General features: G+C 45.3%; 1 protein-coding gene across 2 annotated transcripts in view; it reads left to right on the top strand.

Annotated features, from left to right (window-relative positions):
* Window positions 1-4766: 4766 nt before the first annotated feature.
* Window positions 4767-27996, top strand: part of RCE1 (RUB1 conjugating enzyme 1) — a 48368-nt gene continuing 25138 nt past the window's right edge. The window contains exons 1-2 of one of the 2 annotated variants that reach the window (XM_086514654.1): window positions 4767-4921; window positions 15991-16115. In XM_086514654.1, coding sequence (XP_086370780.1) covers window positions 16007-16115 — 109 coding nt within the window. In that variant the 5' untranslated portion in view covers window positions 4767-4921; window positions 15991-16006. Of the gene's footprint in view, window positions 4922-5009; window positions 5126-15990; window positions 16116-27996 lie in introns of those variants that run through there. The other variant, XM_086514655.1, reaches the window with a different exon arrangement.

Below are 27996 nucleotides of genomic sequence, written 5' to 3'. Positions count from 1 at the left end.
TGCTTAGCCAACTAATCCCTTGAATGTCCTAGTTAGAGTGCGCCTCTCATCGGCGATCACCCTTAACCTGTTCCTATTGGTCCGACAAGCCCGGTACCTGACTCTAAATAATACAACGTTTATAGATCATAGGGTGTCCGTGTGCCGTGAGGGTTAACATTTCTGGCACAAATTTTCTTGATCTCTCTCTCTCTCTCTCTCTCTCTCTCTCTCTCTCTCTCTCTCTCTCTCTCGCGTGTGCGCTCACAACATTATGTTTTGTGTGCACATTGGCAAGCTTGTATGCACAATGTAAGCAAGTTTGTCTTTTGTGCGTATGAATTCAATGTGGCTATTTATGTTGAGCACACAAATATACATTTGTCTAACACTAATGCTTCATGTGTATGGAACAATGCTCAAAAATTGAAAAAAAAAAACAATTTTTTGTGTGTGTGAATCATACATGGGCACCATGCGTCCCTTTTTTTTGTGCGTAGGTGTCATGCTTGCCAACCCTCGCAAAGTGGTTTTTGTTTGTATTTATCTCTATGAATTTAATGTAAAATTCTTCAAACATAGTAAGAGCAGTTCGAGTTTCAAACTTCAATAAGATCTACTTTTTTGAGATTCAACTTAGTAAATTTTAGATTTGAAGGCGAAAAACCTACAAATTTTGAGAGAAATCCAGCTTCAAGAACTTCCAATATAATCAATTTGGAGAGCATGGCAGCGTAATAGAACGTAGGTGTAGTGGTCCTAGTGGCACCTAAGGCTATTGTGCAAAGGTGTAGAGAGGTAGCTTGTGGTCAAAAGTGGCTAGCTAGAGAGAGAGAGAGAGAGAGAGAGAGAGAGAGAGAGAGAGAGAGAGAGAGAGAGGATGTTTTATCATCAAACTAGAAGATGGATATTTGTTGTTTCATAGTGGGTATTTTTTTCTATGTAATGTTTTATGGGATTGCAACCACGTACCCATTTGCCTGGCACAGGAGTTTAATTTTAAATTTGGAACTGTCATTTTGACCTTGAGAAAACACCAAGGCTCTAGCGCGCGCAAGCTTTCTAGCAAATATTTATTTAGAGAGGGAACGTTGGAACATAGTGCATAGGAGAAGGGAGGGTGTGCGAGTTCATAACGCGACGCTTGAGGGCTAAGGGCTACCCACAACTCACGAGGCCTGAGGGTGTAGAGGGAATGTTTCAAGGCGTGAGGGTTGGTTCTCGGAAGCCTTGAGGGTTGAGACAACCTACACGTGATGTTGGAGCCGCAAGCCTAATATTGCCTCTATAGTCGATTGTCTCATAGCTACCTCTCTCACAATGACCAGTTCATGATCAAAACCATGAGAAAAGCTGATATCAAGACTCAAGGTATGCTTACAGTTACCAGTAATCTGTTATTTTTTATTTGCAGATAACGGTGTTGGCTTTGTTCTTTCTTTGAGATTTGCAATATATTATGAGCTAGTTGAGGACCGAGGTATGTCGATATCTTTGGTTCACTACATCGTAGAATAAATTAACGGGTTTGAGATTTAAAAAAATAGGTTAAAATTTAAGAATTCTTTGAAACACCGGTTAATATTGGGCTCAACTCACCTTCGCCACCCAAGTGTATCTCCAATTTTTAATGTTATTTTTAATGGCAATTGGCTCGGAGTTTCTCCATTCCTATGCAAGGTTTAATGGGATTGCACTCACAAACCCGTTTGCCTGGCATAGGACTTGAATTCTAATTTTCAAAGTGTCATTTTGACATTGAGAACACCTCAAAGTAACCGCACACGAGAAACGAAAAAGTTATAGCAAAAAAACCTTCGAATGTAGCCGAGGGTTGTTGCTCGTTGCCCGTAATCCAATCAATCTCGTCTCCTCGCCCTCATCGCTTGCCTTCGCCACCCACCACCACTCATCTTTGTTCGGATTTGCCGCCCGAGCATTGCTTGCTCCCACCAAGTTGATTTTTTATTGTTTGCAGAGAAAGGACCATCGAGAGCGTTGATTGGTCGCGACCACCACTCGCCTTCGTTGCCTTCGCCACCAAAGCGTTGCATACTCCCACCTTGTACTCTCGTCTCCCCATCGTTGTCGGTTTCCTTCGCCATCCACCATTGCTTGCCTTCGCCGCACCGTTCGCCCCCACCACTCGAGTGCATCTCCAATTTTTAATGGCCAAAATTACATTCTTAGCTAGATTCCGAGCTTGCCCAGAAGAATACTATCGAGATTTAATGTTATTTTTATTGGCTAAAAGTGCAAATTCCTAGGTAGATTCCCTGCCTGCGATCCGCTCACTCTCGTCTTCCCGTCCTCGTCGGTTGCCTTCGCCACCCACCATCACTCGCCTTAGTCGCAGCGTTCGTCTTCGTCACCCGAGTGTATCTCTGGTTTTTAATGTTATTTTTAATGGCAATTGGCTTGGAGTTTCTCCATTCTTGTGCAATGTTCAATGGGATTGCACTCACAAACCCCTTTGCCTGGTAGGAGAGTTGAATTCTAATTTTCAAAGTGTCATTTTGACATTGAGAACGCCTCAAGGTAAATGCACACGAGAAACGAAAAAGTTAATGCAAAAAAAACCTTCGAATGTAGCTAAGGGCTATTGCTCGTTGCCCGTAATCCGGTCAATCTCGTCTCCTTGCCCTCGTCGCTTGCCTTCGCCACCCATATCCGCTTGACTTTGTTCGGCTTCGCTGCCGAGCATTGCTTGTTCCCACCTTGATTTTTTTATATTGTCTATCGAGATACGACCGTCGAAAGTGTTAATTGGTGGCCACCATCGCTCGCCTTTGTCGCCTTCGCCACCCAAGTGTTGCTCGCTCCCACCTTGCACTCTAGTCTCCCCATCCTTGTCGATTGCCTTCACTACCCACCATCGTTCGCCTTTGCCACATTGTTCGCCTCCGTCGCTCGAGTGCATCTCCGGTTTTTAATGTTATTTTTAATGGCCAAAATTGCAAATTCTTAGCTAGATTCCAAGCTTTCCTATAACAATACTATCAAAATTTAAAGTTATTTGTATTGGGAAAAAAGGCAAATTCTTAGGCAAATTCCGAGCTTGCCTAGAAGAACGGTGCCGAAATATACAAATTTTAATTTTAACCAGTAAATGCTCTAATTTTCCAACTGTCCAAGCTCTTCCAATTTCCAGTTTTAAAAAAAATTATTCATAGTGTTCAAGGGAACTCAATTGCTTTTAATTAGAAGATGGATGTTTGCTGTTTTTTATTTGTGTGCAATGGTTAATTAATGGGATTGCACTACACACCCCTTTGTATGACACAGGAGTTGAATTTTCAAAGCGTCAATTTGATAATGAAAACACCTCAAGGTGGCTGCACATGAGAAACGAAAAGCTTAACGCAAAAAAACCTTCGAATGTAGCCGAGGATTGTTTTTTGTTGCTCGTAATCATGCCACGCTTGTCTCCTCGCCCGCGTTGCTTGCCTTCGCCACCCACTACCGCTCGATTTGTTCGGCTTCACTGCCCGCTAGTTCCTGCCTTGATTTCTTGTTGCTTGTCAAGAAACGACCGTCGAGAGCAACGTTTGGCGCCCACAATCACCCGCCTTCGCTGTCTTCGCCACCCAAACGATGCTTGCTCCCACCTTGTATTTTTTTTGTTGCTTGCCGAGCGACAACCTTCAAGAAAGTCGATTGGCGTGGATTGCCTACCTTCGAATGGCATGGGGACACACTAGTGTTAGAAAAAAGCCAGGGTACACTATATTTTGATGTGTTGGAATGGCAAGGAGACCTCTCTCTCTCTCTCTCTCTCTCTCTCTCTCTCTCTCTCTCTCTCTCTCTCTCTCGCATAAACTGAACTTGTCTCTGGCGGCTCAGCTCCAAGCACCCCCAGAAGGCAAGGAGTCTCTCAGGCAAGGAGGGAAGCAATCGCTACTCGATGGGCCATTACCTCTCTCTCTCTCTCTCTCTCTCGACGATGAGGAGTTGATCAATACTACAGTGGCCCTTCAGTGCACGCACCCAAGCCCACACTCTCTTGACTACATCACTGGCCCTCCAGTGCGCACACCCACAGTGCCGCGCGAGCGTGCGCGTAGACACACACACACACACACACTCGATGCAGTACACTGCGCTCTGCAAGTTGTCGACCTGCACAAACACACGCACAAACTCTGAGCGCAATCAAAACTGACCGATGGCGTTACTGGAGAGAGAGAGAGAGAGAGAGAGAGAGAGAGAGAGAGAGAGAGAGAGAGAGAGAGAGAGCTCTCCTGACTCGTGAGTCTCCGGCCTGCAGATCAGCGTGGATAGAGGCGAGAAGCAGGCCCCGCGCCACTGTATACACACACACACACACACACACACACACACACACACACACACACAGAGAGAGAGAGAGAGAGAGAGAGAGAGAGAGAGAGAGAGAGAGAGAGAGAGAGAGAGAGAGAGAGAGAGAGAGTACTGGCCCAATGGTGGCTATGCAAATGAGCGTGGATAGAGGCGAGAAGCAGCCCCAATGTAGAGAGAGAGAGAGAGAGAGAGAGAGAGAGAGAGAGAGAGAGAGAGAGAGAGAGAGCCCTGGCAGGTATCTGCAGCAGCAGTGCAGAAGGCGCACGCACGCGCACGTAGATCACATCGCCAACGAATTTTCAACCTTGCAAAGAGCGCATCTTTTCGCGAGGTCTTCGGAGGCCATTAAGAAGCTGCAGAAGAAGCGAGAGGGAGACACGTGGGTGCCCTCTTTGGCCTCAAAATTTCCAAGGCGTTTCATATATAGTAAGATGATGAGCCAATGACGTGGGCCCTCAAAAGGAGGATTGACCCCTCACCACCATAACCTAGTAGGAAATTCATAAAACTGAAGCAATGAACCATCGGGTTTGAACTCAAGAGCTCTACTAGGAAGATTTACGAACGCGGCTTCTCTGCTAAATCGAGCTTTCAAGCATCAGCAGCCGATTTCTACAGCGATGTAAGTGCCCTTTCTCAGTCTTAATCGAATCGTCACATGCGCGCACGTGAACACGCACACACGCCAGAGAGAGAGAGAGAGAGAGAGAGAGAGAGAGAGAGAGAGAGAGAGAGAGAGCACATATTGTTGAGATTCTAATGGGCATAAAATAGGTGCAATTATTCTGATACAAAGCTCCTGTGCCATAGTCAATCAATACTCCAGGTAGTTGGTTAAGGGTGTCCGTTAGCTCCTTCCAGATCCATAACTCTTGGTGTAAAATGTTACTACGTAGGATTAGAGAGAGAGAGAGAGAGAGAGAGAGAGAGAGAGAGAGAGAGAGAGAGAGAGAGAGAGATTTCTTATGTCTATGAGAGGCTGAAGTCGGCCTATGAGACAAATGAGATGTACATATGTGTGTCCTGTATCCATCAGTGAAAGGACAAGAGGTACAAAAGGAAAAGCATATAGCCTGATACATGACACATGATACATGAGAGGGCAGATGGAGCTTTATCAGGGGTAGAAATGCATGTCTATATGCTTAGAGTAATACAATCATGAGAGTGCATTAAACTAGCTAGCTCCATCCTATACCAAATTGTAGGTGTAATACATGATGCATAGGTGGCTCTGAGGTGAGAGTAGCTAGTATGAATGTTACTGGGTTTGCCTCCATCCGGGCTCGTCTCTTCTAGACATCTTGGTAATGCCGAGGCTGGATCTCTTAAATTTGTCTACAATGGACTCTAGAAGCTCTATAACGCGAAGCTCGTGGTTGTCTCTGTCACAAACTGCCGACGTGTCAAAGCCCTGAAGAATGGAGACAACTTGCAGATCCAGACCGAGGGGCCTAAACCCTAAGAAGAACAAGTATCAGAAGAAGAAGTCCTACCAACTTATGGGACCCTGTCCGATGGGGCCCAAGTGACATAAAGGAATTAAAAAGCAGGACCCCCACACACACACCAAGAATTACGCAAAAGCTGATGATGTGGCAGTTGTACGGACGCTCCGGATTTTCGGCTGACATGATGACGTGGCACCGTACGGATTTCCACGTTTTGCGTTGACTGTCGATGTGGCAGTTGTACGGAATTCCGTGATTTACGCTGGTTGCTTTTTGGACCAGAAGCTTTTGAGTTGGAAGGCTTTTCATGTTAACTGCTTTTGGGACCTAGGGCCTTTAAATATGAGGCCATGGGCTCATTCTCGGGTATGCTTCCTCGAGAAGGTGCAGAGTTTGGAGTATCGGCTTGTACTGCGTTGATGCAAATATAAAGAAATACCGAAAGGGGTGCCAAGGTTTGGGGCCAATACTCTCTGGGGTGGACCGTGTCGCGTGTCGTCTCTCTCTTTTAGTTCATTTGTTATTGAAGTGCTAAAAGTCTCTTCAATCTGTTCTTTTCTATTGGCATGTGGTGCCCGTCTTGTGACAGTCTCCCTCTCATCCTCTTAGCTTGCTATAGGGTATTCCCTTCCCCTGTGGTGGGTGTGGTTGTGAGCGGTTGGTAGAAGTTAGTGAGGTTTGACTGTCTCCCACCCTCTGATATCGCCGCCTGTTGCTAATTGGACTATTTTCTTATTTTTAATGATTAATTTCTTTTTTAGGATATTTTATTATGTGCACTAAGAACTGTTAAAAGATTGTAGCTACAGGAACTGCCATCAGGAATGGACAACTCTGATGTGTCATTTGATGGGTGACGGTAAACATCTCGAAGGAGTTTCCGTACGTTCGGTGGAAAGGGCTGGGTTACGAGTGCCCCTGATGCGTCACATGATGGGTGACGGGTGCATCAGTAAGGGGGCATCCCGTAGGCTAAGGAGGAAATCCGAACTGAGTAAGAAAATACGCGTAAGAACGCAAGCACAAGAATAAAGAGGGTTCAATGAAGCTTTTTACGAAAAGCAGGAACAATCGCGGGAAGGCAGACGCTTTCCCGCAAGGAATCTATGTTTGCATTGCATTCGTGCATGTGGTTGCATCCAGGGACGCCTGGGAAAGTGTTGTGAAATGCATTGGTTTTAACTTATAAGGTTTTATTGAGTTTTTGGGCAGGTTCAGACCAATTTTAAAATATGCCGGCCGCCCACTTAATAAGTGGGCAGCCACTTAGAAGATAAAGCAACAAAACCAGCCAGCGAATTCTCTCTTCCTATTTCGGATAGAACAGCGCAAAAAAAAAAAAAAACAAAAACAAAAAAACCGCGATCTCTACGCGAGTAGCTATTTGTGCCGTGGCCAGGGAGCTATAAAAGCACCACATGCCCTCACTCAAAGGGGGTACCAACGTTAGCAAGAGAAGACTCTGCCGCAAGAGATCGCGAGACTACGAAGCACGGAAGTTGCTTTTCGTGCGCAAGAGCGACAGGTATCTATTGTGGATTCGCAATACGAATTGTTGTCGCGTGTTTGTGTGGTTTGTTTTGCAGGAATCTCCCGTCTTACGGGAAGGCTTTTCACGGGAAGTACGGCTTCACGCCTAAGTCCCTTACGGGAAAGTACGGCTTCGTGCCTAAGTCCCTTACGGGAAGGAACGGCCTTGTGTCCAAGCCCATTACGGGAAAGCACGACCTTCGGGTCTAAGATTACAGAACGGAGGGGTTTCCTCGGGTTCTCGTGCTTGTATAAGAATTCTCCCTGAATAAAAGAATACTCTTAACGAGGGGGGGGAGGGGACCAGCCCATCTTCTGGTCCCCAATACTGTGTCGATCTTCTCCCTTCTCTCATGTTTCCAAAGAATTATAATTTTCAGATTTTCTAAGTGCTCGTGTACGCTCCCGTTTTGTGACAGTGGTATCAGAGCTTGGACTCCTCTCTTTCTCTGCAAAGAAGGACGATTCCGGGAAGAACGAGAAGAACCATGTCGAGCCAAGGGAGAAGCGTTGAAGAGGAGCTTCAACAAGTGCAAGCTCAGCTTGCGGAGTTGCAACAAATTTTACTGTTGCCAGACGTCCAAAAGCTTTTGGGCGGAATGAAGAAAACGAATGGAACTGATGCAGTCAAGCATCCAGACAACACTGTTGGCTTGAGACCACAAGAGGCAAGAGAAGAAGAACGTGCCGAGGTGCACAAAGGATCTTCAGATCGTAATGAACGGCCTACTCCAAGGAAAGGCCAGGAAAAAGCGCTCTCTTTGCTAGACGAGAGCAAGGACATCTCTATCTCATCTCCATCTTACTCTCCTGATTATACTTCTACTTCTCGATCATCTCGTTAGAAGAAGGAAGCCGCTACTACTACTACTATCGTACATCAACCTAAAGATAAGCCTCGATTCAAGAAGCATGGTCGCAAGTCTCAACATCGCATGAGAGTCTTCAAATCGGGCGACAAGGACATTAAGTTCGAAACCTACAACGGACGGAGAGACATCTCCAAAGCACTGTCCTTCATCAGACAGTTTGAAGTCGCCTTTACCAATGGGCACTTCACAGAAAGATCCAAATTACGCCATGTGGGGATGCACCTCAAGGAAACAGCAAGTAATTGGTGGTTAGCCAAGATTCTGGAAGGTTCACAGGCCAAAACTTGGGAGAGCTTCAAATCTGAATTTTATGAACAATTTCTTCCACCTGACTTCGAGCAGGACATACGGAAGGAATGGGACTGGCTTGCCCAGAAGGAACATGAAAGAGTAACGACTTATGTGGACAAGTATTGGTCGGTTCTTCTGAAGGTCACTCCCTTCATGAAGATTGCCGACGAGGAAAAGAAAAGAAAATTCGAAGCGGGTCTCCAACCGCAGCTTCGAAAGAGTATGAAGGTGTATCCGCATGATACTCTTCAAAGGATGATGGAGTCAGCAATCATTGCTGAGGATTTGTACTCAACTGGGACGCCCAGAAAGATGGAGCATAGCACTTACTGTGCGAGACAAAGAGGGGTCTACGATGACCATGGGAGCCAAGGAAGAAAACGTCCTCCATCTAGAGACGATGATCATTCTAAGAAGCCAGAGGGCACTGGCAAGCGAACTAAGTATCTTTCTCCTACTCAACTTCAAACTTTCAGAGAGGAAGGAAGATGCTTCTACTGTGGCGAGAAAGGACATATGAAACCGGATTGTCCGCTAAAGGAGCAACGGCAAGAACAAGCCTCTACGAGGCAAGAGAAAGCAAGGAAGGAACCCGCACCACCAAGCTCGAACTCAATTCCAGCTGTTCAAGGAAACACAGAAACAGAGAAAGGAAAGCGTCAACTTCTGAAGGGCTGGGGGTCTTTGAACAACCAGCGAGTACTGATTCTTTATGATCCAAGATCCACGGATAACTTCATCTCCCTGGATAGTGCGGAACGTTTGTGCCTCACACCGGCTCAGCTTGGCACACCGGTTACATCCGGATCGGCATTCGAGGGGTTGACAACTAATGCAACTCCCGTGCAAGGACAGCTCAATCTTCGGATTGGCGAGTACAAGGACCGCGAATCATTTTTGATGGCACCCATCGAGGGATGTGATATCATCTTGGGTATGCCATGGCACTTCCACATGACACCTATTCCCAATTATGTGGAAAAGACCCTCATTTTTTATCATGGGGGTAAGAAAATAAAGATTCATGCTGATGCAGGAGATTGGTAGTTTCCAATTGTAAGCCATATCTCCATTAAGAAAGAAATGAAGAAGTGTGTTTCTGCTTACTTGATTTTTGCACGTGAGAAGAGTAGGGACTCTCTCTCTAGTTTCGAAATTAAGCGTTTTCAATTTATTGAAAAGTACAAGGATTGTTTCACGGAAACACTTCCTGATGAACTACCTCCGGTACGCCCGGAAGATCACCACATAGATCTCATACCAGGTAGCTCGCCTCCCAATCAACCCCCTTATCAGGTAAGTCTTGCTCAGCAAGAGGAAATTTTGAAGCAAGTCAACGAGCTTCTAGAGAAAGGGTTAGTACGACCCAGTGCTTCACTCTACTGCTCTCCAGTTCTACTGGTGCAGAAGAAAGATGGCACGTTTCAAATGTGCATAGACTATCGGTCTTTAAACAAGATCACAATCAAGAATCGCTTTCCGATCCCTCGGATTTATGATATACTTGATAAGTTGCAGGGTGCAAGTGTCTTTAGTCGCATAGACTTAAAGAGTGGGTATCATCAGATACGGATCGCCCTTGAGGATGTCCATAAGACTGCTTTCCGCACGACCTTTGGACTATATGAATTTTTGGTAATGCCTTTCGGCTTGACCAATGCTCCTGTGACGTTCAATCGCATGATGGACCGCATTTTCAGCCCGTATCGAGCTTTTACGGGAGTATTCTTTGATGACATACTCATCTTCTCTAAGTCAGAAGAGGAACATCGGAAGCACTTGGACTTAGTGTTTCAAGAATTGCGAAAGCATGAGTTGCATGTGAATGCAAAGAAGAGCGAGTTCTTTCTCTCAGAGATACACTATCTCGGCCATATAGTCTCTCACAATCAAGTGAGTATGGATCCTGCCAAGATCCGAGGGGTAGAAGATTGGCCTATTCCCACTACGGTACATGATGTACGTAGTTTCCTGGGATTATGTTCATATTATCGAAGGTTTGTCCGAGGATTTGCTCATGTAGCAGGACCACTTCATGACTTGACAAAGAAGAAGATTCCTTTCAGATGGGGATCGAGACAACAAGAAGCTTTTGATCGGCTCAAGTACTTGCTAAGCCATGGGCCTATTTTGATAGTGCCTGACTTAAGAAAACCATTTGAGGTTCACTGCGATGCTTCAGGCGATTGCATCGGAGCAGTGTTAAACCAAGAAGGCCATGGAGTGGCCTACGAAAGCAGACGGCTTAAGGATGCAGAGTTGCATGCATCAATCTACGAAAAGGAATTCACGGCTGTGATTCACGCCTTATCCAACTAGAAGCACTATCTTCTAGGAGCGATCAAGACTGATCACCAGAGTTTGCGGTATTTTCTTAACGCAAAGGAAACTATTTGAGAAGCAGATGAGATGGGCAAACTTTTTGTCTATGTTTCACTTCCAGATCCTTCACACGGCTGGGAGTAAGAATGTGGTCGCAGACGCATTGTCTAGGCGGCCAAGGGTGAACGCTATCACTTCGGTGTATCACCAAGAATTAGAAGCACTACCGGATTTGTATCCGAATGATCTAGACTTCTCCACCATTTGGGAAAAGCTACATCGTGGAGAGAATGAGTTTCCCTATTCCACTCGGGACGGTTATCTCTACCACCATCAGGCCATATGTGTGGCGGAACCATTAAGAAAGAAGATCATGGATGAAGCACACGCTTCGCCTTATGCGGGTCATCGGGGTATTCTCTCTACGACCTTAGCAATGGAAAGATATTTCTTTTGGCCTAGCCTTAAAGCAGACATTGATAAGTATGTCAGGGAATGCTTGGTTTGCCAAAAAGTGAAGTATGATCGGCATAAGACGCCTGGGTTGCTACAACCATTGCCTGTGCCTAATGAACCCTGGGAAAGTATTGCCATGGACTTCATCATGGACCTCCCTAGAACTCAGACTGGAAATGACGCGATCTGGACCATTGTGGACAGGTTTAGCAAGCAAGCACACTTTATACCAGTCAAGAAAACGATCAAAGCAGATCATATGGCTAGGGTCTTTCTAGCACAGATCTTTAAGCATCATGGAATGCCTAAGTCTATTGTGAGTGATCGAGATCCTCGCATGACAGGAAATTTTTGGCGTGCCTTGATGGATAATCTTGGTACGAAGCTGAATTTTTCATCTGCCTACCATCCTCAAACGGACGGGCAAAGTGAGATAGCCAATTCCACAGTATTGGATATGTTAAATGCTTATGTGTCAGATCGGCAATCTGACTGGGAGAAATACTTGCCTCTCGTCGAATATGCGTATAACAATACCATACACTCATCGACGGGGAAAGCACCTTTTGAGATTCTCTATGGTAAGCCTTTGCTTCCATTCCTCCTTTTAACTAAGGATAAGATCTTTGCAGCAGATGAATTTGTCCGGGATTTGGACACAGCCTACGGGCAAGTTAGGAGAGCTATTCTACGCTCTCAGGAAAAGCATAAGAAAGCTGCAGACAAGCACAGAAGGAATCTAGACTTAACAATCGGACAGTTAGTCTTACTTAAGTTTGAGAAGGCAAGACTTAAGAAACAAGCGTCTCATAAGGGGAAGGTGGTAAAACTTTCTACTCGCTACTATGGGCTGTTTAAGATCACTGAGCGAGTGAATGATGTCACTTTCCGATTAGAGCTACCGCCTAATTGGAAGATCCATAATGCTTTCCATGTCAGTTTACTCCGGCCGTATGTGGGACCGCCTCCAAGCCAGCCTAGTGCTGAGGAACCTCCTGAGGTTGAGGAAACAGAAGAAATACTCCAGCCGGAGCAGATAGTAAGTCATCAGGAGCGGTCTCTCAAATCCGGAAAGATAACACGGAAGTATTTGGTTAAGTTTAAGAACTATTCGAATCTAGATGCTCAGTGGATGACGCAGGAGGAATTAGCAGCTTATCCCGAGATACTGGAGGTATATGTCCAAGCACTACAGTTGAGGTCAACTGTTTAGAAGCCAGAGGGATGTTGCCAATTGGACTATTTTCTTATTTTTAATGATTAATTTTTTTTAAGGATATTTTATTATGTGCACTAAGAACTGTTAAAAGATTGTAGCTACAGGAACTGCCATCAGGAACGGACAACTCTGATGTGTCATTTGATGGGTGACGGTAAACATCTCGAAGGAGTTTCCATACGTTCGGTGGAAAGGGCCGGGTTACGAGTGCCCCTGATGCATCACATGATGGGTGACGGGTGCATCAGTAAGGAGGGGGCATCCCGTAGGCTAAGGAGGAAATCCGAACTGAGTAAGAAAATACGCGTAAGAACGCAAGCACAAGAATAAAGATGGGTTCAATGAAGCTTTTTACGAAAAGCAGGAACAATCGCGGGAAGGCAGACGCTTTCCCGCGAGGAATCTATGTTTGCATTGCATTCGTGCATGTGGTTGCATCCAGGGACGCCTGGGAAAGTGTTGTGAAATGCATTGGTTTTAACTTATAAGGTTTTATTGTGTTTTTGGGCAGGTTCAGACCAATTTTAAAATATGCCGGCCACCCACTTAATAAGTGGGCAGCCACTTAGAAGATAAAGCAACAAAACCAGCCAGCGAATTCTCTCTTCCTATTTCGGATAGAACAGCGCAAAAAAAAAAAAAAAAACAAAACAAAAAAACCGCGATCTCTACGCGAGCAGCTATTCGTGCCGTGGCCAGGGAGCTATAAAAGCACCACATGCCCTCACTCAAAGGGGGGTACCAACGTTAGCAAGAGAAGACTCTGCCGCAAGAGATCGCGAGACTACGAAGCACGGAAGTTGCTTTTCGTGCGCAAGAGCGACAGGTATCATTATGTGGATTCGCCTACGAATTGTTGACGCGTGTTTGTTGTGGTTTGTTTTGCAGGAATCTCCCGTCTTACGGGAAGGCTTTTCACGGGAAGTACGGCTTCACGCCTAAGTCCTTACGGGAAAGTACGGCTTCGTGCCTAAGTCCCTTACGGGAAGGAACGGCCTTGTGCCCAAGCCCATTACGGGAAAGCACGACCTTCGGGTCTAAGATTACAGAACGGAGGGGTTTCCTCGGGTTCTCGTGCTTGTATAAGAATTCTCCCTGAATAAAAGAATACTCTTAACGGGGGGGGGGGGGGGGGGACTAGCCCATCTTCTGGTCCCCAATACTATGTCGATCTTCTCCCTTCTCTCATGTTTCCAAAGAATTATAATTTTCAGATTTTCTAAGTGCTCGTGTACGCTCCCGTTTTGTGACACCGTTGCTGTTGCGGGCTGTAAGATGTTGAGGTATCTCCTAAAGGAATCGTCCAAACTAGCTTTGACTCCATGATCTGACGCGTAGAGTGGGCTGATCGGTGAATAGCATCTCATACCTACCTCTGATGCCCTTTTATGCTCTACATGTGTAGATCATTGGAGCTACCTATGGGATCTGCAGAGGGGTTGCTGCATGTATGGGAGAGATAGAGGTTGCTATTCTTGCTGACTAGCATGTTATACCCTCTCATCAGGGCTGGTTGGCGAACGTTCTTTGATCATGACTCTGGCCGCCCAATTGTGGCGTAGCATGGGGCAACTGTGTTTGGCATTGCAGAGACTGCATGGCTTTCGTATCAGCAAGGTGAGGTGTCTCTTGATGAGTGTTATGTGCAGCGGAAGTGAATGTTGAACTTTGCTCAAGATGAGTGCTCCGAACTGTGCTGAAGGTTCCTTTTACTTACGAAAGGGAGAGCCTTCCGTTGCTTTAGTGAGAGAGTGCAATGGACACAAACAAAGTGGTGAACACTGTGAATGAAGGTGCTGAGACTGAGAGATACAGAGAGAAGAATACAACACCAGAATGTTTTCAAACCCTCCTCCGAAGGCCCCACTCTCTATGGCGAGAGCGGTCTACTATTGATTGCACAAATCTCTACAATGCTTGGACCCCCAAGCTGGGGATGGGTTTTTGAAGTGTGTGTTGTATAGTAGGTTGCTCTCCTACTGAGACGTGTCCACTATGCCCCTTACGTTTTAACCCCAAGTCAAGATTCTACAGCGACACAACAGAGATTCACTTCAAAATAATTCACAGGAGAATCGACACGGCTCGGCGTAGTTCTGTGCCAAGAGATATTGGTTGTAGAAGTGCTTCTTCTTTGCATAAAACATATCGGAGTCCGAACTGTCAAAGGATGACTCCTCCGTAGAACTATCAGAAACTGGGCAGAATCTGAGTTTCTTTGCCTTTTTCTTGCCCTTTCCGAAGCTTTGCTTTTTGCTTCGCTTTTGCCCTTTCTGTCTTCCTCGCTCGAGTCAGAAGAGCCAGAAGAACTGTCAGAAGAAGGGGAAGAAGAAGAATTGGGTAGTCCCTCAAAGCGTACACACTTCTTTTGCTTTCTTGCAGAGGCAAAAGAATATTGACAACCCAAATAACCAGGGTAGTTAGTCCCCTTCTTGTGCTTTTTTCAATTGCTTTTTGGATTGATTTTTCGCGTCCAAAAGCTGACCGGTCTGAGTCTGAACCACCTCCTGAAGTTCTTGTTCTGTAAACATCCTCGGAGAAGGAGGTTTCTTGATTGCCGGTTTGATGGGTGGTTCGGTGGCTTTTTGCCACTGAGTGTGCACTTCAACGATGGATTGTTGAGACAAAAATTTTGCAAACTGAGGGTCTTTCGCAAATTTTATCATCTACTTTGTGCACTCGTCAACCTGCTGTCGATGTTGCATCTCTTGAAGTTCATACCGAGTAGGCCGAGGTGGCCCATACTCTTCCTCTGTTAAATCGTTAAAATCTTCTGCATGATCTCCTCCCGCATCAGCAGATGCAAAAGAAGTCGATTGATTCTTTTTGGAATCCATAAGTTCATGAGTGACGAAATAAGGGATCGGATTTCCTGGTAGAAGAGAAATCGGCCGTGCTCTGATACCACTGTAACAAACTTGGACACCCCAAGTCAAGATTCAACCGCGACACAGCAGAGATTCACTTTAAAATAATTTACAGGAGAATCGACACGGCCCGGCGTAGTTCCATGCCAAGAGATATTGGCCCCATAGACTGGCGCCCCTTTCGGTATTTATTTTTATATTAATCTGTGAGCGAAGTACAATCGAGCCTTCGGGTGCTCGCTCTCAAACTCTGCATCCAAATGCTCTTAGAACTGAGCCCCTAAGGCCACTTATAAACAATTTACAAGGGTTGCTAAAAGCAGAGCCCAAAAGCAGTTATACACTCCCCTCTCAGCTATTGGTGACCCCCTCTTGCTCCAAAGGTATCCAATCTCGAGAGATCTCCATCTGTGTAACAAAGGTAGGTCATGGAGTGACAGCTGAAGACCCCAGTGAGAGAGATATAGTTTTTAATTGATTTTCAAACTGTGTAGTTAGGTGTGTTTTCTGAAAAACTGACTTAAGAACATGAAAGAGCTCTCCATGGTGTGTCCTTTTCTTGCAATCTGAATGTTCATGACACTAACATTTTATTAATGAGGTTTCAAAAGTCTCATGAGGAAGAAGAAGATGATTTCTGTTGTTGGCATGCAATGTAAACTGCTTTTTGTCCATCGCTGCAGAGTGTACTTGAACAACATGATCAACCTCTTCAGTCTTAAGCAGAAGCAAAAGGAGGCTGCAGATGGCACTGGTGGAAGAGTGCCTGTGAAAAAGCAAAGCGCCGGAGAACTCCGAGTTCAGAAAGGTTGGTGGGAGTAACATATTTGAGACAAACACACAATACAATATAAAACATCAGTTATAATTAACTACTGCATAGCTTAGCATTGCTAGTGTGTAAGGATACTGCAGCAATGCCCAGGCATTATATCATTGAGATAAAATGATGTTAGAGAAGGGGCAAAACAAACTTTTAATGAGCTTCTTATGTACTCTTCTCTCTCTCTCTCTCTCTCTCTCACACACACACACACACACACACACACACAGGTTAGTTTGCGCTCATCTCTGAATGACAGCTAAAGGATATGCAAGGGACTGAAGGAGTCACCTACTTGAGTAAACGGAGCTTGTTGGCCTATTTTTTTTTGAAGTAAAGTTTGCCTGCAGCTTAGCAGGTACAAAAGATTGATTTTAACACTAGGGTAGTTAAGCGCATATGGTAAGACTTGTCATGATTCGTGCTGCACCAAGTTGTTGAGAGAGCAGCAAGAGCTGCTATTTTTTGTAACCTCTTCAAAAGCAAAGTAGTCTGAAAGTTTGGGTTGTCAGTTTCAGGAGGGGCTGCACCAGAGCATTTTCAACCTGTGAGCCTTTTCTAGCAAGAGAAATGCGCTGTATTTCTTTAACCTTGTTGACCTGGCTTGCTGACTCAAACTACACTGTGACATACTTTCTGTTAGAAATGGGAGATGTTCATGCTCTTGAATAAACAATGTTAAAGATAGTCTTGGGTGGAATGTCACTGATCTCGGTAAGAGCAGGGTTGAGGGTCGCTTTGGATCATAAATGGTGGGCATAACATGTGGCAAAAACTGATTGCACTGGTCTGCGTGATATCCGGCAGAAGCTGAACGCTGATGTGGCTAGCATGATCCTTCCTTCTGTTCTTTTGTTTTTTGGGGGAGGGGGGCGGAGGCTACCATGGAATGTTTCTCTTTGCGGGCACCAGCCAATGGAGTGGGCATTTCAAAAGTTTGTCACAAAATGATGATGTGGCAGTATTGTCCGAACGGACCAGCTGATGACGTGGCAGAATTGTACAGACGACTGGAAATTGCGCTGGCATGCTGACGTGGCAGCAGTACGGATTTCTGCGATTTGTGCTGAATGCTTTTTAGGGCAGTTTTTGGACCAGATGCTTTTGGGATTGAACTATTTGCTTTTGGCCCTTGGGGCATCCCTTGTAAAATAAATAGAACCCTTGGGGCCTCACTCTACAGAGCATCTGGACACAGAGTCTGAGAGCAGAGGTCCCGGGGGAGTTGTAACTTTGCTCAAGCATTAATTTATAAATAAATACCGAAAGGGGCGCCAAATTTTGGGGCCAATACCTCTAGGCACGGAAGTACGCCGGGCCGTGTCGACTCTATTTTTAAAGTGTGCTAAAGTTGTGAAGTATTTTCTCGTGTGTTGTGCAAAATTTACGACTTGGGGTGCCCAAGTCTGTAACAGGTTTTCCTGGCTCAAGTATACAAACAAAGAGGGGAGGTGCGGGTAGTACGGTGGTGCATCGTGCAAGTCTTAGATGGTTGGAATGTGAGGTAGGAGCAATGCAGTGGGCATGGATTGGGTGAATTTGTGATGCATGGTGTGGTGAAGCCTCTTTTGTTTTTTTTTTTTTGGGGGGGGGGGGGTTTCAGAGGGCCACCATGTGTGCTCTAGAAAAGTTTCTATTGGAGGAATGCCTTTCTCTAATGTATGTGAATATTTCACATTTCAAGAGCTCTCCTTGACACCGGCCTGCAAATACGGAGGGGAGACGGTGGTGGTAAGGTGGAGCATTGCACGTCTTAGAAAGTTGGCATGGGAAGGGGGAAGTTTGGAATAGAGTATATGTCTTTGCTTCTTCCCGTACGTTGGCTCGTCAAAGTTAGAGGATGAAATATCCTTGGAAGAACTGTTATAATGCTTGCGGTGCTTTCTAGACTTTTTGTGGGATTTTCTTTTCTTGGTTTTCATATTTTTCTAAGTCTTGCTCTGCTTCCAGTGCTTCTTGTGCTCCTCGCTCGAGCTAGAGGAAGAGGAACTCTTTGAACTGTTTGATGATGAAGACGATGAACTGGGATCGTTCTGAAAGCGAATTCGCTTCTTGGATTTGCTTGCTTCCTCGAAAGTGGACTTCTGACCCAAGTAGCCGGGATAGTCTGTTGAACATCTCTTCTTTCAAGAAGTCTTCTTAGTCTTCATCAGCTTATTGACCTTATGCTCAAGAGAATCGTCAAACTCTTCTCGTGAGTACAATTTTGCTTGTTTGTACCTGGCTTTGCTTTCTACTTCATGGTCGACTTGCGAGGCGAGTGAATGGTAGCACGCCATCGTGAACTTCGTCAAGTGGGTGATTCTTTAGGTACTTTGCGTACTATGGATCCTTGGAGTACTTGATCATCTGCTTAGCACTAGCGTCAACCTACAGTGGATGCCGGTACTCCATCTTGTCGACTTCACTTGGCGGGAACGGGCCATGCTCTTTCCCCAGTTCCTCAAAAGGAGGCCTGCCCGTGTTAGAAGTCTCGTTTATTCACCACTAGGGTTGGGGTTGACTTCATCATCATAGAGTCGGGTAGTCAGTTGGACAGAGCTCTCTTAACTGGATTCATTGCGAGAACCCATGCACGCCGCGGGAAAGGGATCGGATCCTCCATAGAAGAAGAATCGTCTGAGCTCTTTGATACCACTGTAATAGATTTGGACACTCTAAACCAAAGATCAACAACAACACACGTGAGAAAATTGCAAACAACTGAATTGAACTTGAACAAAGGGAGAGAGAGGGAGGGAGAGTTGACATGGAATGGCGGATTACGGTCCGTAGATGCACTAGCCGCAGAGATTGGCGCCCCTTCTCGGTATTTCTTTATTATTACTTTGTAAGAGTACAATATTGGAGGGTCCTCTCTCTTGCAGTGCTCCCAAGCTAATCTTCAAAGAGGAGAGGTTGTGGCACACTTATAAAGGCCCTTGGCCAAAAGCATACAGATGCAAAGCCGTGCTCCAAAACCATTGAGCCTCACAAGCTCTTGTCCCAAAAGCTGGCGCCCTTTGGGCTGCTCCCATAAAACGTGGGCCATCCGTATTGCCATGTCAGTAGTTTTTGGGATTCGCCGGCAAGTCCGCTTAATGCCGTCACGTGTCTTTCTTTATGTAATTTTGGGTTCTTGCTTTAATTTTATAGGGTTTAGGCCCCTTGGCCGGGTTCTGCCAGTTGCGTTGTCGGAGAGCGCGGTTCTCCGAGGTCGACCGAGAAAGCGCCGGGCTTCTGGTTGTAGACATGAACTTAGCAGAGGCTCAACCTAAGAAAAGTGAGTGCAAACAGGGATAATTTTAGAGTTAATAAGAGTATATAGTAAAGGTTAGAGAGAATTATATTTTATAACACTATTAATTGCTGAAAGCTATAAGAAACATATAATCGATGTCACAAGACGGGCACCACGTGCCAATAGAAAAGAATAGATTGAATAGACTTTTAGCACTTCAATAACAACTGAACTGAAAGAGAGAGACGATACGCGACACGGAGTGGCGGAATTCCACCCCAGAGAGTATTGGCCCCAAACCTTGGTGCCCCTTTCAGTATATTTCTTTATATATTGCATCAACTCAGTACAAACAGGTACTCCAGACTTTGCACCTTCTCCAGATGCATGCCAGAGAATGAGCCCTAACCTCATATTTAAAGGCCCTAGGCCCCAAAAACAGTTTACAATGAAAAGCCTTCAAACTCAAAAGCATCTAGTCTAAAAGCAATGCCCAAAAAGCTGCCAGCGTAAATCACGGAATTTCGTACAACTTCCACGTCATCCGTCAACGCAAAACGCGGAAATCCTTACAGTGCCATGTCATCATGTCAACGGAAATTCCGGAGCGTCGGTACAACTGCCACGTCATTAGCTTTCGCGTGGGTCTTGCTTTATTTTAATTCCTTGTCACTGGGGCCCCATCGGACGGGGTCCCCATAGGTTGGTAGGACTTCTTCTTCTGTTACTTTTTCAAATCGGCACCAAGACAGGTTCAAAACAGATTTCAAACACTACTTTCTTAAACAAAGTTCAAAAGTATCTAACTATAAAACAACTAGAGAGTTCATTCAGGGTTTTGTTCGGACAACCAAACTTTGAGGACGATTGGCTTGCCCTTCTGCATCACGGTGATGGTTCGGTTCCGAACCTGGAGAGTCGCATCATTCTTGTCATGCCAAGGCATGCCTAATAGAACGTCACAATTGCCCAACTTCATGATGTGGAAATCAGCTTTTCCATGATAATCTTGAATAGTCACTGGAAGAGCACCAATGAGCGGTACCACTTTTTGAGTTTGCCCCGTGGTTAGCTCAGCTTCAATTTCTCCACCCTCTGTATCATAATCAAAGTGCATCTGCTTTAAGAATCTTGGATGGATGAAGTTCTCTGTAGCTCTGGGGTCAAAGAAAATAAGGGCTTTGAAGCCATTGACTTTGCCATATGCTCGACACAATTCATTTGTACTTTCAAGGCGTATGCCATAGATGTCAGGTACTAATCCAATAGCCGGTTTAGCTTGTTTGGCTGGAGATGGTCCTAGGTTTTTGTCGACCGTCGACGCGGGAGTTGGCTCCACGGGTCTGTCCGTGCGTTGGGGACAACCAAAATAGTCATGTCCTGTTTGAAAGCATCCAAAACATCGGCCTTCTTGCAGTAAGGTGTCTCGTTGTTGAGGTGTCAAACGAAGCCTTTGTGGTTGACTTTCACGAGACTCTCGAGAATTTGTTCTTTGTTGGCGAGAGTTGTGGTTAGTGGCCTGAGATTCTTCTGTGGTAAACTCTAGCTTTCCCTTCATCAGTTTGTAGCCGACTGCGGCATGGTCCATAAGTTCTTGCATTGTGGAGACTTGCTTGGATAGAAAATATTCCTGCAATGGTGATGGTAGTCCAATGGTGTATCGCTCGCATTGGGCCTCCAAGGGAACAGATCTAAAGAAGGACACCGGAAGGTACACGTCGAGAAACCTTTGGTTATATTCGTTCATGGTTTTGGTGGCAAGCATTTTCAAGTTGCCCCACTCTGCCAAAATCCGGACTTCAAACATAGAAGTCATGTAACTACGTGCAAAAAGTGTCTTGAAAGCTTGCCAGGTCCTTGGAGCATGCGGTTGTGTCGCGATTGAACTTCACCATTGCATAGCATTATCTTTAAGAAATCCCGTTGCTCAAGAAATATTGGATTCTTCTGTATAGTTCCCTAAAGCATAGATGTTGTCGAATTGCTGTAGGAATTGCAATGCTTTCTTGCGATCTTTTACCTCGGAAAAAGTGAAAATTTTGACTTTCGTGCCGCCATCTTTGAAATCTTTAAGTTGGTGGCGCATATCCCGGGTATGGATATGTAAGGTGCGGCGGAAGTGAATGTTGAACTTTGCTCAAGATGAGTGCTTTGAACTGTGTTTAAGGGTTCCTTTTACTTATTGAAGGGAGAGCCTTCCATTCCTTTAGTGAGAGAGTGCAAATGATCACAAGCAAAGTGGATAAACACTGTGAATGAAGGTGCATGAGACTGAGAGATAGAGAGAGAAGAATACGACACTAGAATGTTGTCAAAACCCTCCTCCGAAGGCCCCACTCTCTATGGCGAGAGCGGTCTACTATTTTTTTTTTTCCAAGGAAAAGATCCTTCTATTAGTTAATGAAACTGCCCATAGGGCTACAACCTCCTCTTCAAGAGAGGGCTACAACAATCATGATAGGGAGACTCTCCCAATGAAAAAACAAAATTTGTACAATGAGGCTAGATCAAGAGATGGGAGGAGGGAAAAGCCACACAGGTGGGCGGTAGTGCCATCTGAGCACACCCTGGACCTTGGTGAAGAAAGGCCCAGGACGCCAGAGTAGTAGGAAAGCCTCTCTGCGCTCCTACGTGCAGTCGGAACTGCCCTGGAGTCTCTCGAACTGTCCTCTGAGAGTATGGATCAGCTCTAGCCAAATGAGTATGGCCCGCCTCGGCCTACTCAGGCGGAGCAAAGAGCGTCGTCAATTGATCGGCGATGCAACAAAGATGATGCTCAGTTTTGCGAAGGATCCGAAATTGGCACAATATATGAGCGAGACTTCTTTTCAAGAAGTGCATGCACAATGGCAGAAAACCACTACACCACCACTGAAACCCGCTCTCAAGAAACCTTTTGATCACAAACAGTATTCAGAGAAGGAATTACAAGAGGTGGTTGATGCACGGACTACTCAGCTTTTTGACGCGCAAAAGAAAGCCAAAAAGCACGGCAAAAAGCAGAAGGAAAGCATTGACTTCCCGGGATATTTAGGTTGTCAGTCGAATTTTGATAAGGCAAAGAAACAGAAGAAGCGTGTTCGATTTGAAGGAGTACCCAGTTCTTCTTCTTCTTCTGATAGGTCTTCTAGCTCTTCAGATTCGAGCGAAGAAGACAGAAACGGTAAAAAGCGAAGCAAGAAACAAAGCTTCGAGAAAGGGAAAGAAAAAGGCAAAGAAGGCTGAATCTCGCCTAGAGGCTGACAGTTCTATTGAGGACTCGTCTACAGACAACAGATTCCGATGACGGAAACTTTTATGCGAACAAGAAGAATTTTTACAAAGCCAACCAGTATTACTTTCTCGAAGATAAAAGCAAGAAAGTCCGAGAGTTTAAGGAAGGTGGCCACTCGATCAAGTTTGATACTTTTTCAGGATGCTCAGATGCTTCGAAGGCTTTGTCTTTTATACACTAGTTTGACATCGCTTTCGCGGGAGGACGCTATTCAGAGCACTCCAAGATTCGGAGAGTTGTCTCTTACTTTAAGGGGAATGCTTGCACTTGGTGGTCCACGCTTCTTTTAAACAAGACTGCGCCAGTTAAATGACTGAAATTGAAGAAGCTTTTTATTTCTTCTTGGTTGACGCAAGAGTATGAATAAGATATACGAGCTGCTTGGAACCATCTCGGATGACCAAGAAAGATACAATCAATGCTTATTGTGAAAGATTCTGGAGCTCTTTTCTACCCGCCTCTTCATTCAAGACGATCACGTTCAGAGAACAGATTTGAGCGGTTCACCTTGGGTCTACCTACAGAGATCCGAGATCACTGCTTGGAGCAGAAGTCAGCTTCTATTCAGGAGTTGATGAGTCATGCGAAGCGGGGCTTTGCCATTCACTCTGGCAGTATGACTTTCCCCGCAGATGAGAACATGACACAACGAGTCGAACAGACTTTTGGGAATGAAAGTAGAAAGAAAAAGAGCAACCCAAAGAAAAAGGATGCACGACCCAAGCTTACTCCTTAGGAGCGAGCTCGATTCATCAAAGAGGGGAAGTGCTTTGGATGCGGGGAACCAGGACACATCTCTGCAAAGTGCCCCAAAAAGGCACAGAAAGAACAGAATGATAAGGACGACACAGGCCTGAGAGTTCGAGAGCAGCTGAGGAATGTGGACGAAAAGGCAAGATGAAAACAGGACTGGTTCTTGATTGTGTGGGTACCAATCCTGACACCATGGATGAGAGTATAGAACTTTGCCGAGCTTGGGGCAAAGTGAAAGATCAAGAGGCCCTGATTTTCTTTGATGGAGGAGCCAAGGCCAACTTCATTTCACCGGAATTGGTGTCGCGGCTCGAGATTACTCCCGATCGGATGGGACCACTTGTAGAGGCAGTTCTAGCGGCACTCGGCAAGGACGTAGCCATTACACCTATCATTGGCAAACTTCGGTTGCATTGTCAGGGGTATTTGGGGCATGAGGACTTCTTCATAATGCCTTTGGAGGGTTGTGATGTTCTCTTAGGGATTCCCTGGTACGACAAGAACAACGCCGTGGTCGATTATCGGGCGAGAAAAGCGACTTTGACTATAGAAAAGGGCATAACAATTGTACTTGATATTAAACTTAAGGGCGAGTCTGTCCCTATTGTATCGGCTTCGGCCATTTCAAAATTAATGAAATTCAATCTGTTTGTTTACTCGAGCTTTATGAAAGAATTGAGCGATAAGGATAGGACAAATATGTCTAAACTTGATAAAGAACGCCAAGATTTTCTCCACTCTCACGCCGATTGCTTCTCCGAGGGCCTACCAGGAGAGTTACCCCCTGCTCGTCTTGAAGATCATACCATTGATCTGATACTTGGAAGCACACCACCGAACTTGCCACCTTATCGTGTGAGCCGAGCACAGAATGAAGAGATTATGAACCAAGTGAAAGACCTCTTGGAAAAGGGTCTTGTCCAGCCTAGTACTTCACCGTATTGCTCTCCAGTGTTGTTGGTTTTGAAGAAAGACGGATCTTGGAGGATGTGCATCCATTATAGAGCTCTCAACAAAATCACCATCAAGAACAGATTTCCGATTCCTAGGATCGATGATATCCTCGACAAGTTACAAGGATCCTCGTGCTTTAGTAGGATTGACTTGAAGAGTGGATATCATCAGATCCGAATCGCGCTGGGAGACGTCTACAAGACAGCCTTTCGGAATACTTTTAGGTTATTTGAGTTTTTGGTGATGCCTTTTGGCTTAACCAATGCTCCTGCGACATTTAACCGGATGATGGACATGATTTTTCGAGAGTACAGACTATTTGTTGGCACTTTCTTTGACGACATCATTGTTTTCTCCAAGAATGAGACAGAACACATAGATCATTTGCTTCAGGTCTTTCAGGCATTACGAGATCACAAGTTAGTGATTAATGCAAAGAAAAGTGAAAATTTTCCTACCAGAGATACACTTTTTGGGACACATTATCTCAGCTGTTGGAGTGCAAATGGACCCGACCAAGATAGAGACTATTCGTGATTGGCCCAATTTAAAGAATGTCCATGAAGTTAGAAGCTTCTTGGGACTGTGTTCGTACTACAGGCGGTTGATACGAAAGTTTGCAGAGGTCGCTTCCCCTTTGCATATCTTGACACATAAAGGAGTCCCTTTCTCGTGGGGATCCACAGAGGTGACTGCCTTTCGGACCTTGAAGAGAAATTGACTACGGGACCAGTTTTGACTTTGCCGGACTTGTAGAAGTCATTTGAAGTATATTGTGATACTTGTGGTCGTAGTCTGGGCGCGGTCTTGATGCAAGAAGGCCATGTCATTGCTTACGAGAGTCGATTGTTCGCTAGGCCGGAGATGACAACACAGATATATGAGAAAGAGCTTTTGGCGGTTATCCATGCTCTTACTCAGTGGCAGCATTACCTACTCGGAGCGGATTTTACTGTCTTTACAGACCATCAGAGTTTGCGCTACTTCTTGTCACAGAAGCAGCTTTCGGAAAAGTAGATGCGGTGGGCGAACATCTTGTCATAGTTTCACTTCCAGATTGTCCATGTTCAGGGACAAAAGAATGTGGTGGCAGATGCTTTGTCTCGGAAGCCGTTGGTTCTGCTATTTCCGCTATACATCATAGGAGCTTCGAGGATATGGTCGATCAGTATGCCACAGATACAGATATTTTCACACGGATACGGGATGGGGAAACAATAGCTGGATACTCCCTTCGGGAAGGCTACTTGATGAGAAAGACTATGTTGTGCGTTACACAGCCGTTGAGGGAAAAGGTTATGACTGAATGCCACTGTCCACCTTTTACGGGTCACCGCGGCATTGCTACCACCATGAAGGGGTTAGAGAGATATTTCTCTTGGCCGAGGCTCAAAAAGGATGTGGAAGATTTTGTGCACATTTGCTTAGTATGTCAGAAGGTCAAGTTTGACAATCATAAGGCACAGGGATTGTTATAGCCTTTACCCATACCCACCTGCCCCTGGGAAAGTATTGCGATGGATTTCATTTTTGATCTCCCGAGGACACAAAGTGGTCACGATGGTATCTGGATTGTTATTGACAGATTTAGCAAACAGGCTCATTTCATTCCAGTGAAGAAAATAGTCAAGCCGGATCAATTAGCGAGACTGTTTGTGGCCTAGATCTTCAGATTACATGACATGCCTGAGACGATTGTCCCTGACAGAGACCCCAGATTTACGAGTTTGTTTTGGAAGGCAATTTGGGAGAACATTGGCACGTTGTTGCAGTTCTCGTTATCGTTCCACCCGTAGACTGATGGGCAATCCGAGATTGCAAATTCAGTGGTTCTAGATTGATTGAAGTCTTATATCTTGGATCAGCAGACTCAATGGAAAAGTACCTACCTTTGGTGGAATTTGCCTACAATAACACGATACACTCTTCGACGGGGAAGGCGCCATTTGAGATTGTTGAAGGTGCTGCGAAGGTTCCACCCTTCCTGAGGAAGAAAGATAAGATCTTTGAAGCGGATGAATATACGCGAGATTTGGATACGGCTTTTGCCAAGGTTTGCGAGACTTTGCAGAAGTCTCAAGAACGACAAAAAAAGGCAGCGGATCGCCATCGTCGCGACATGAAATTGAAGGAGGATGGTTGGGTGCTCTTACGTTTTGAGAAGGCACGCTTACGAAAGAAAAAGGGAAAGGAGAGGCTTTTTCCAAAGCTTAGTATGCGATACTACGGACCTTTCCAGATCACTGAAAAGATCGATGATGTCTCCTTCCGATTGAAACTGCCAGATACTTGGAGGATTCACAATGCATTCCATGACAGTCTCTTGAAACCTTTTAAAGGTGATGTGCCCGGTGATGGGGAGCCTGATGAGCAACCTGAAGTGGAAGAAAACGAGGAGATCCTTGTTCCTGAACAGATTTTGGCACATAAGGATACGAAGACTAAAGGTAAAGTCCGAAGGTGGTTCTTGGTTAAGTTCAAGAACTATCTTGCATTGGATGCGAAGTGGATGGAGGAGGACCTAGCAGATACACCTCGGATTGTGAAACTTTACCTCGATGCTTTTGGTTTAGCATAGTCTACTCCAAATGGAACCCAGAATTCAGCTTGGCCGCAGATCTGGTGTAGTGGGATGCACAAGAGGGAGGTCGCTCCACTCCTTTGTCAACAGATGCCTTGATTTAGATACTAGAGTCGCTGATGTCTCTTTGAGCTTCAGGGATACTGAAAGCTGACAGTATTCTGCTGTAGGACTTTATGAAATGGAATTCCTGATTATGATACTGATTTGTTATGGACTTCTCTTAAGTGCAGGAACTGATGGACGAAATGACTGCAGCATTTTGTTCTGCTTGATCTCGAATAGACATGGTTGCAATAGGGGTTAGTCAAGCGGACATCGATGAGGTTCTGATTGGACCTAGATGTGATTGCTAGCTACATTGCCGATAAATCATGGTCTAAGATCCGAATGAATGTTGAATATCATGTGATGTGTAGTGATGTCCTGTGATGTCGTGTGATGTGACTGTCGATTTGGTACATGTGCTAGATGCGTGTTCCTAGTACGTAAGTACTAACAATCAGTGTCTGCTAAGACGGTTTATGGCTTTTGTCGGTTTTGCAGGCGTAATTGCGGTCGATTACAATGCTTTCAAGAGGGGGGTATGTCACAAAGTGATGACGTGGCTACGGATAGCAGAAACCCTAAAATTCCTGCAAACCCTAAAATCTGCCAAAAACCCTAATTTGCAGCAAACCCTAATTTCTGGAAACCCTAACCCTAATTTTCTGGCTGAAACCCTAAAGCGCTGAACTGCCACGTGGCCAAGGCGTACGGATTTCCGAAATTCGCGGCGGGTTTTGCGGGTTGAAAATCTCAGCTTTTGGCGACGCAAGTTGAGAGAGATAGAGAGAGAGAATATCTGCTTTATTTTATTAAAGCCCAAGAGAGCTTGAGAGAGAGAGGGGTTTTTGCTTTTGATTTGAAAGCTTTTGGGGCTCTGCTTTTGGCATCCCTTGTAAACATTTAAATAAGTGGTTTGGGCCTTCACTTCTCAGAGCATCTGGACGCAGAGTCTGAGAGTGAATCCCGACCCACTCTCTTGTACTTTGAACTGATCAATACAAAAAGAAATACCGAAAGGGGCGCCAGTCTTTGGGGC

This window comes from Adiantum capillus-veneris, chromosome 6 (genome assembly GCF_014529385.1).
Source record: "Adiantum capillus-veneris isolate H3 chromosome 6, ASM1452938v2, whole genome shotgun sequence".
Taxonomy (NCBI): Eukaryota; Viridiplantae; Streptophyta; class Polypodiopsida; order Polypodiales; family Pteridaceae; genus Adiantum; species Adiantum capillus-veneris.
Note: the sequence above shows the minus strand (reverse complement) of the source record. Positions and strands in the feature narration are given on the sequence as shown.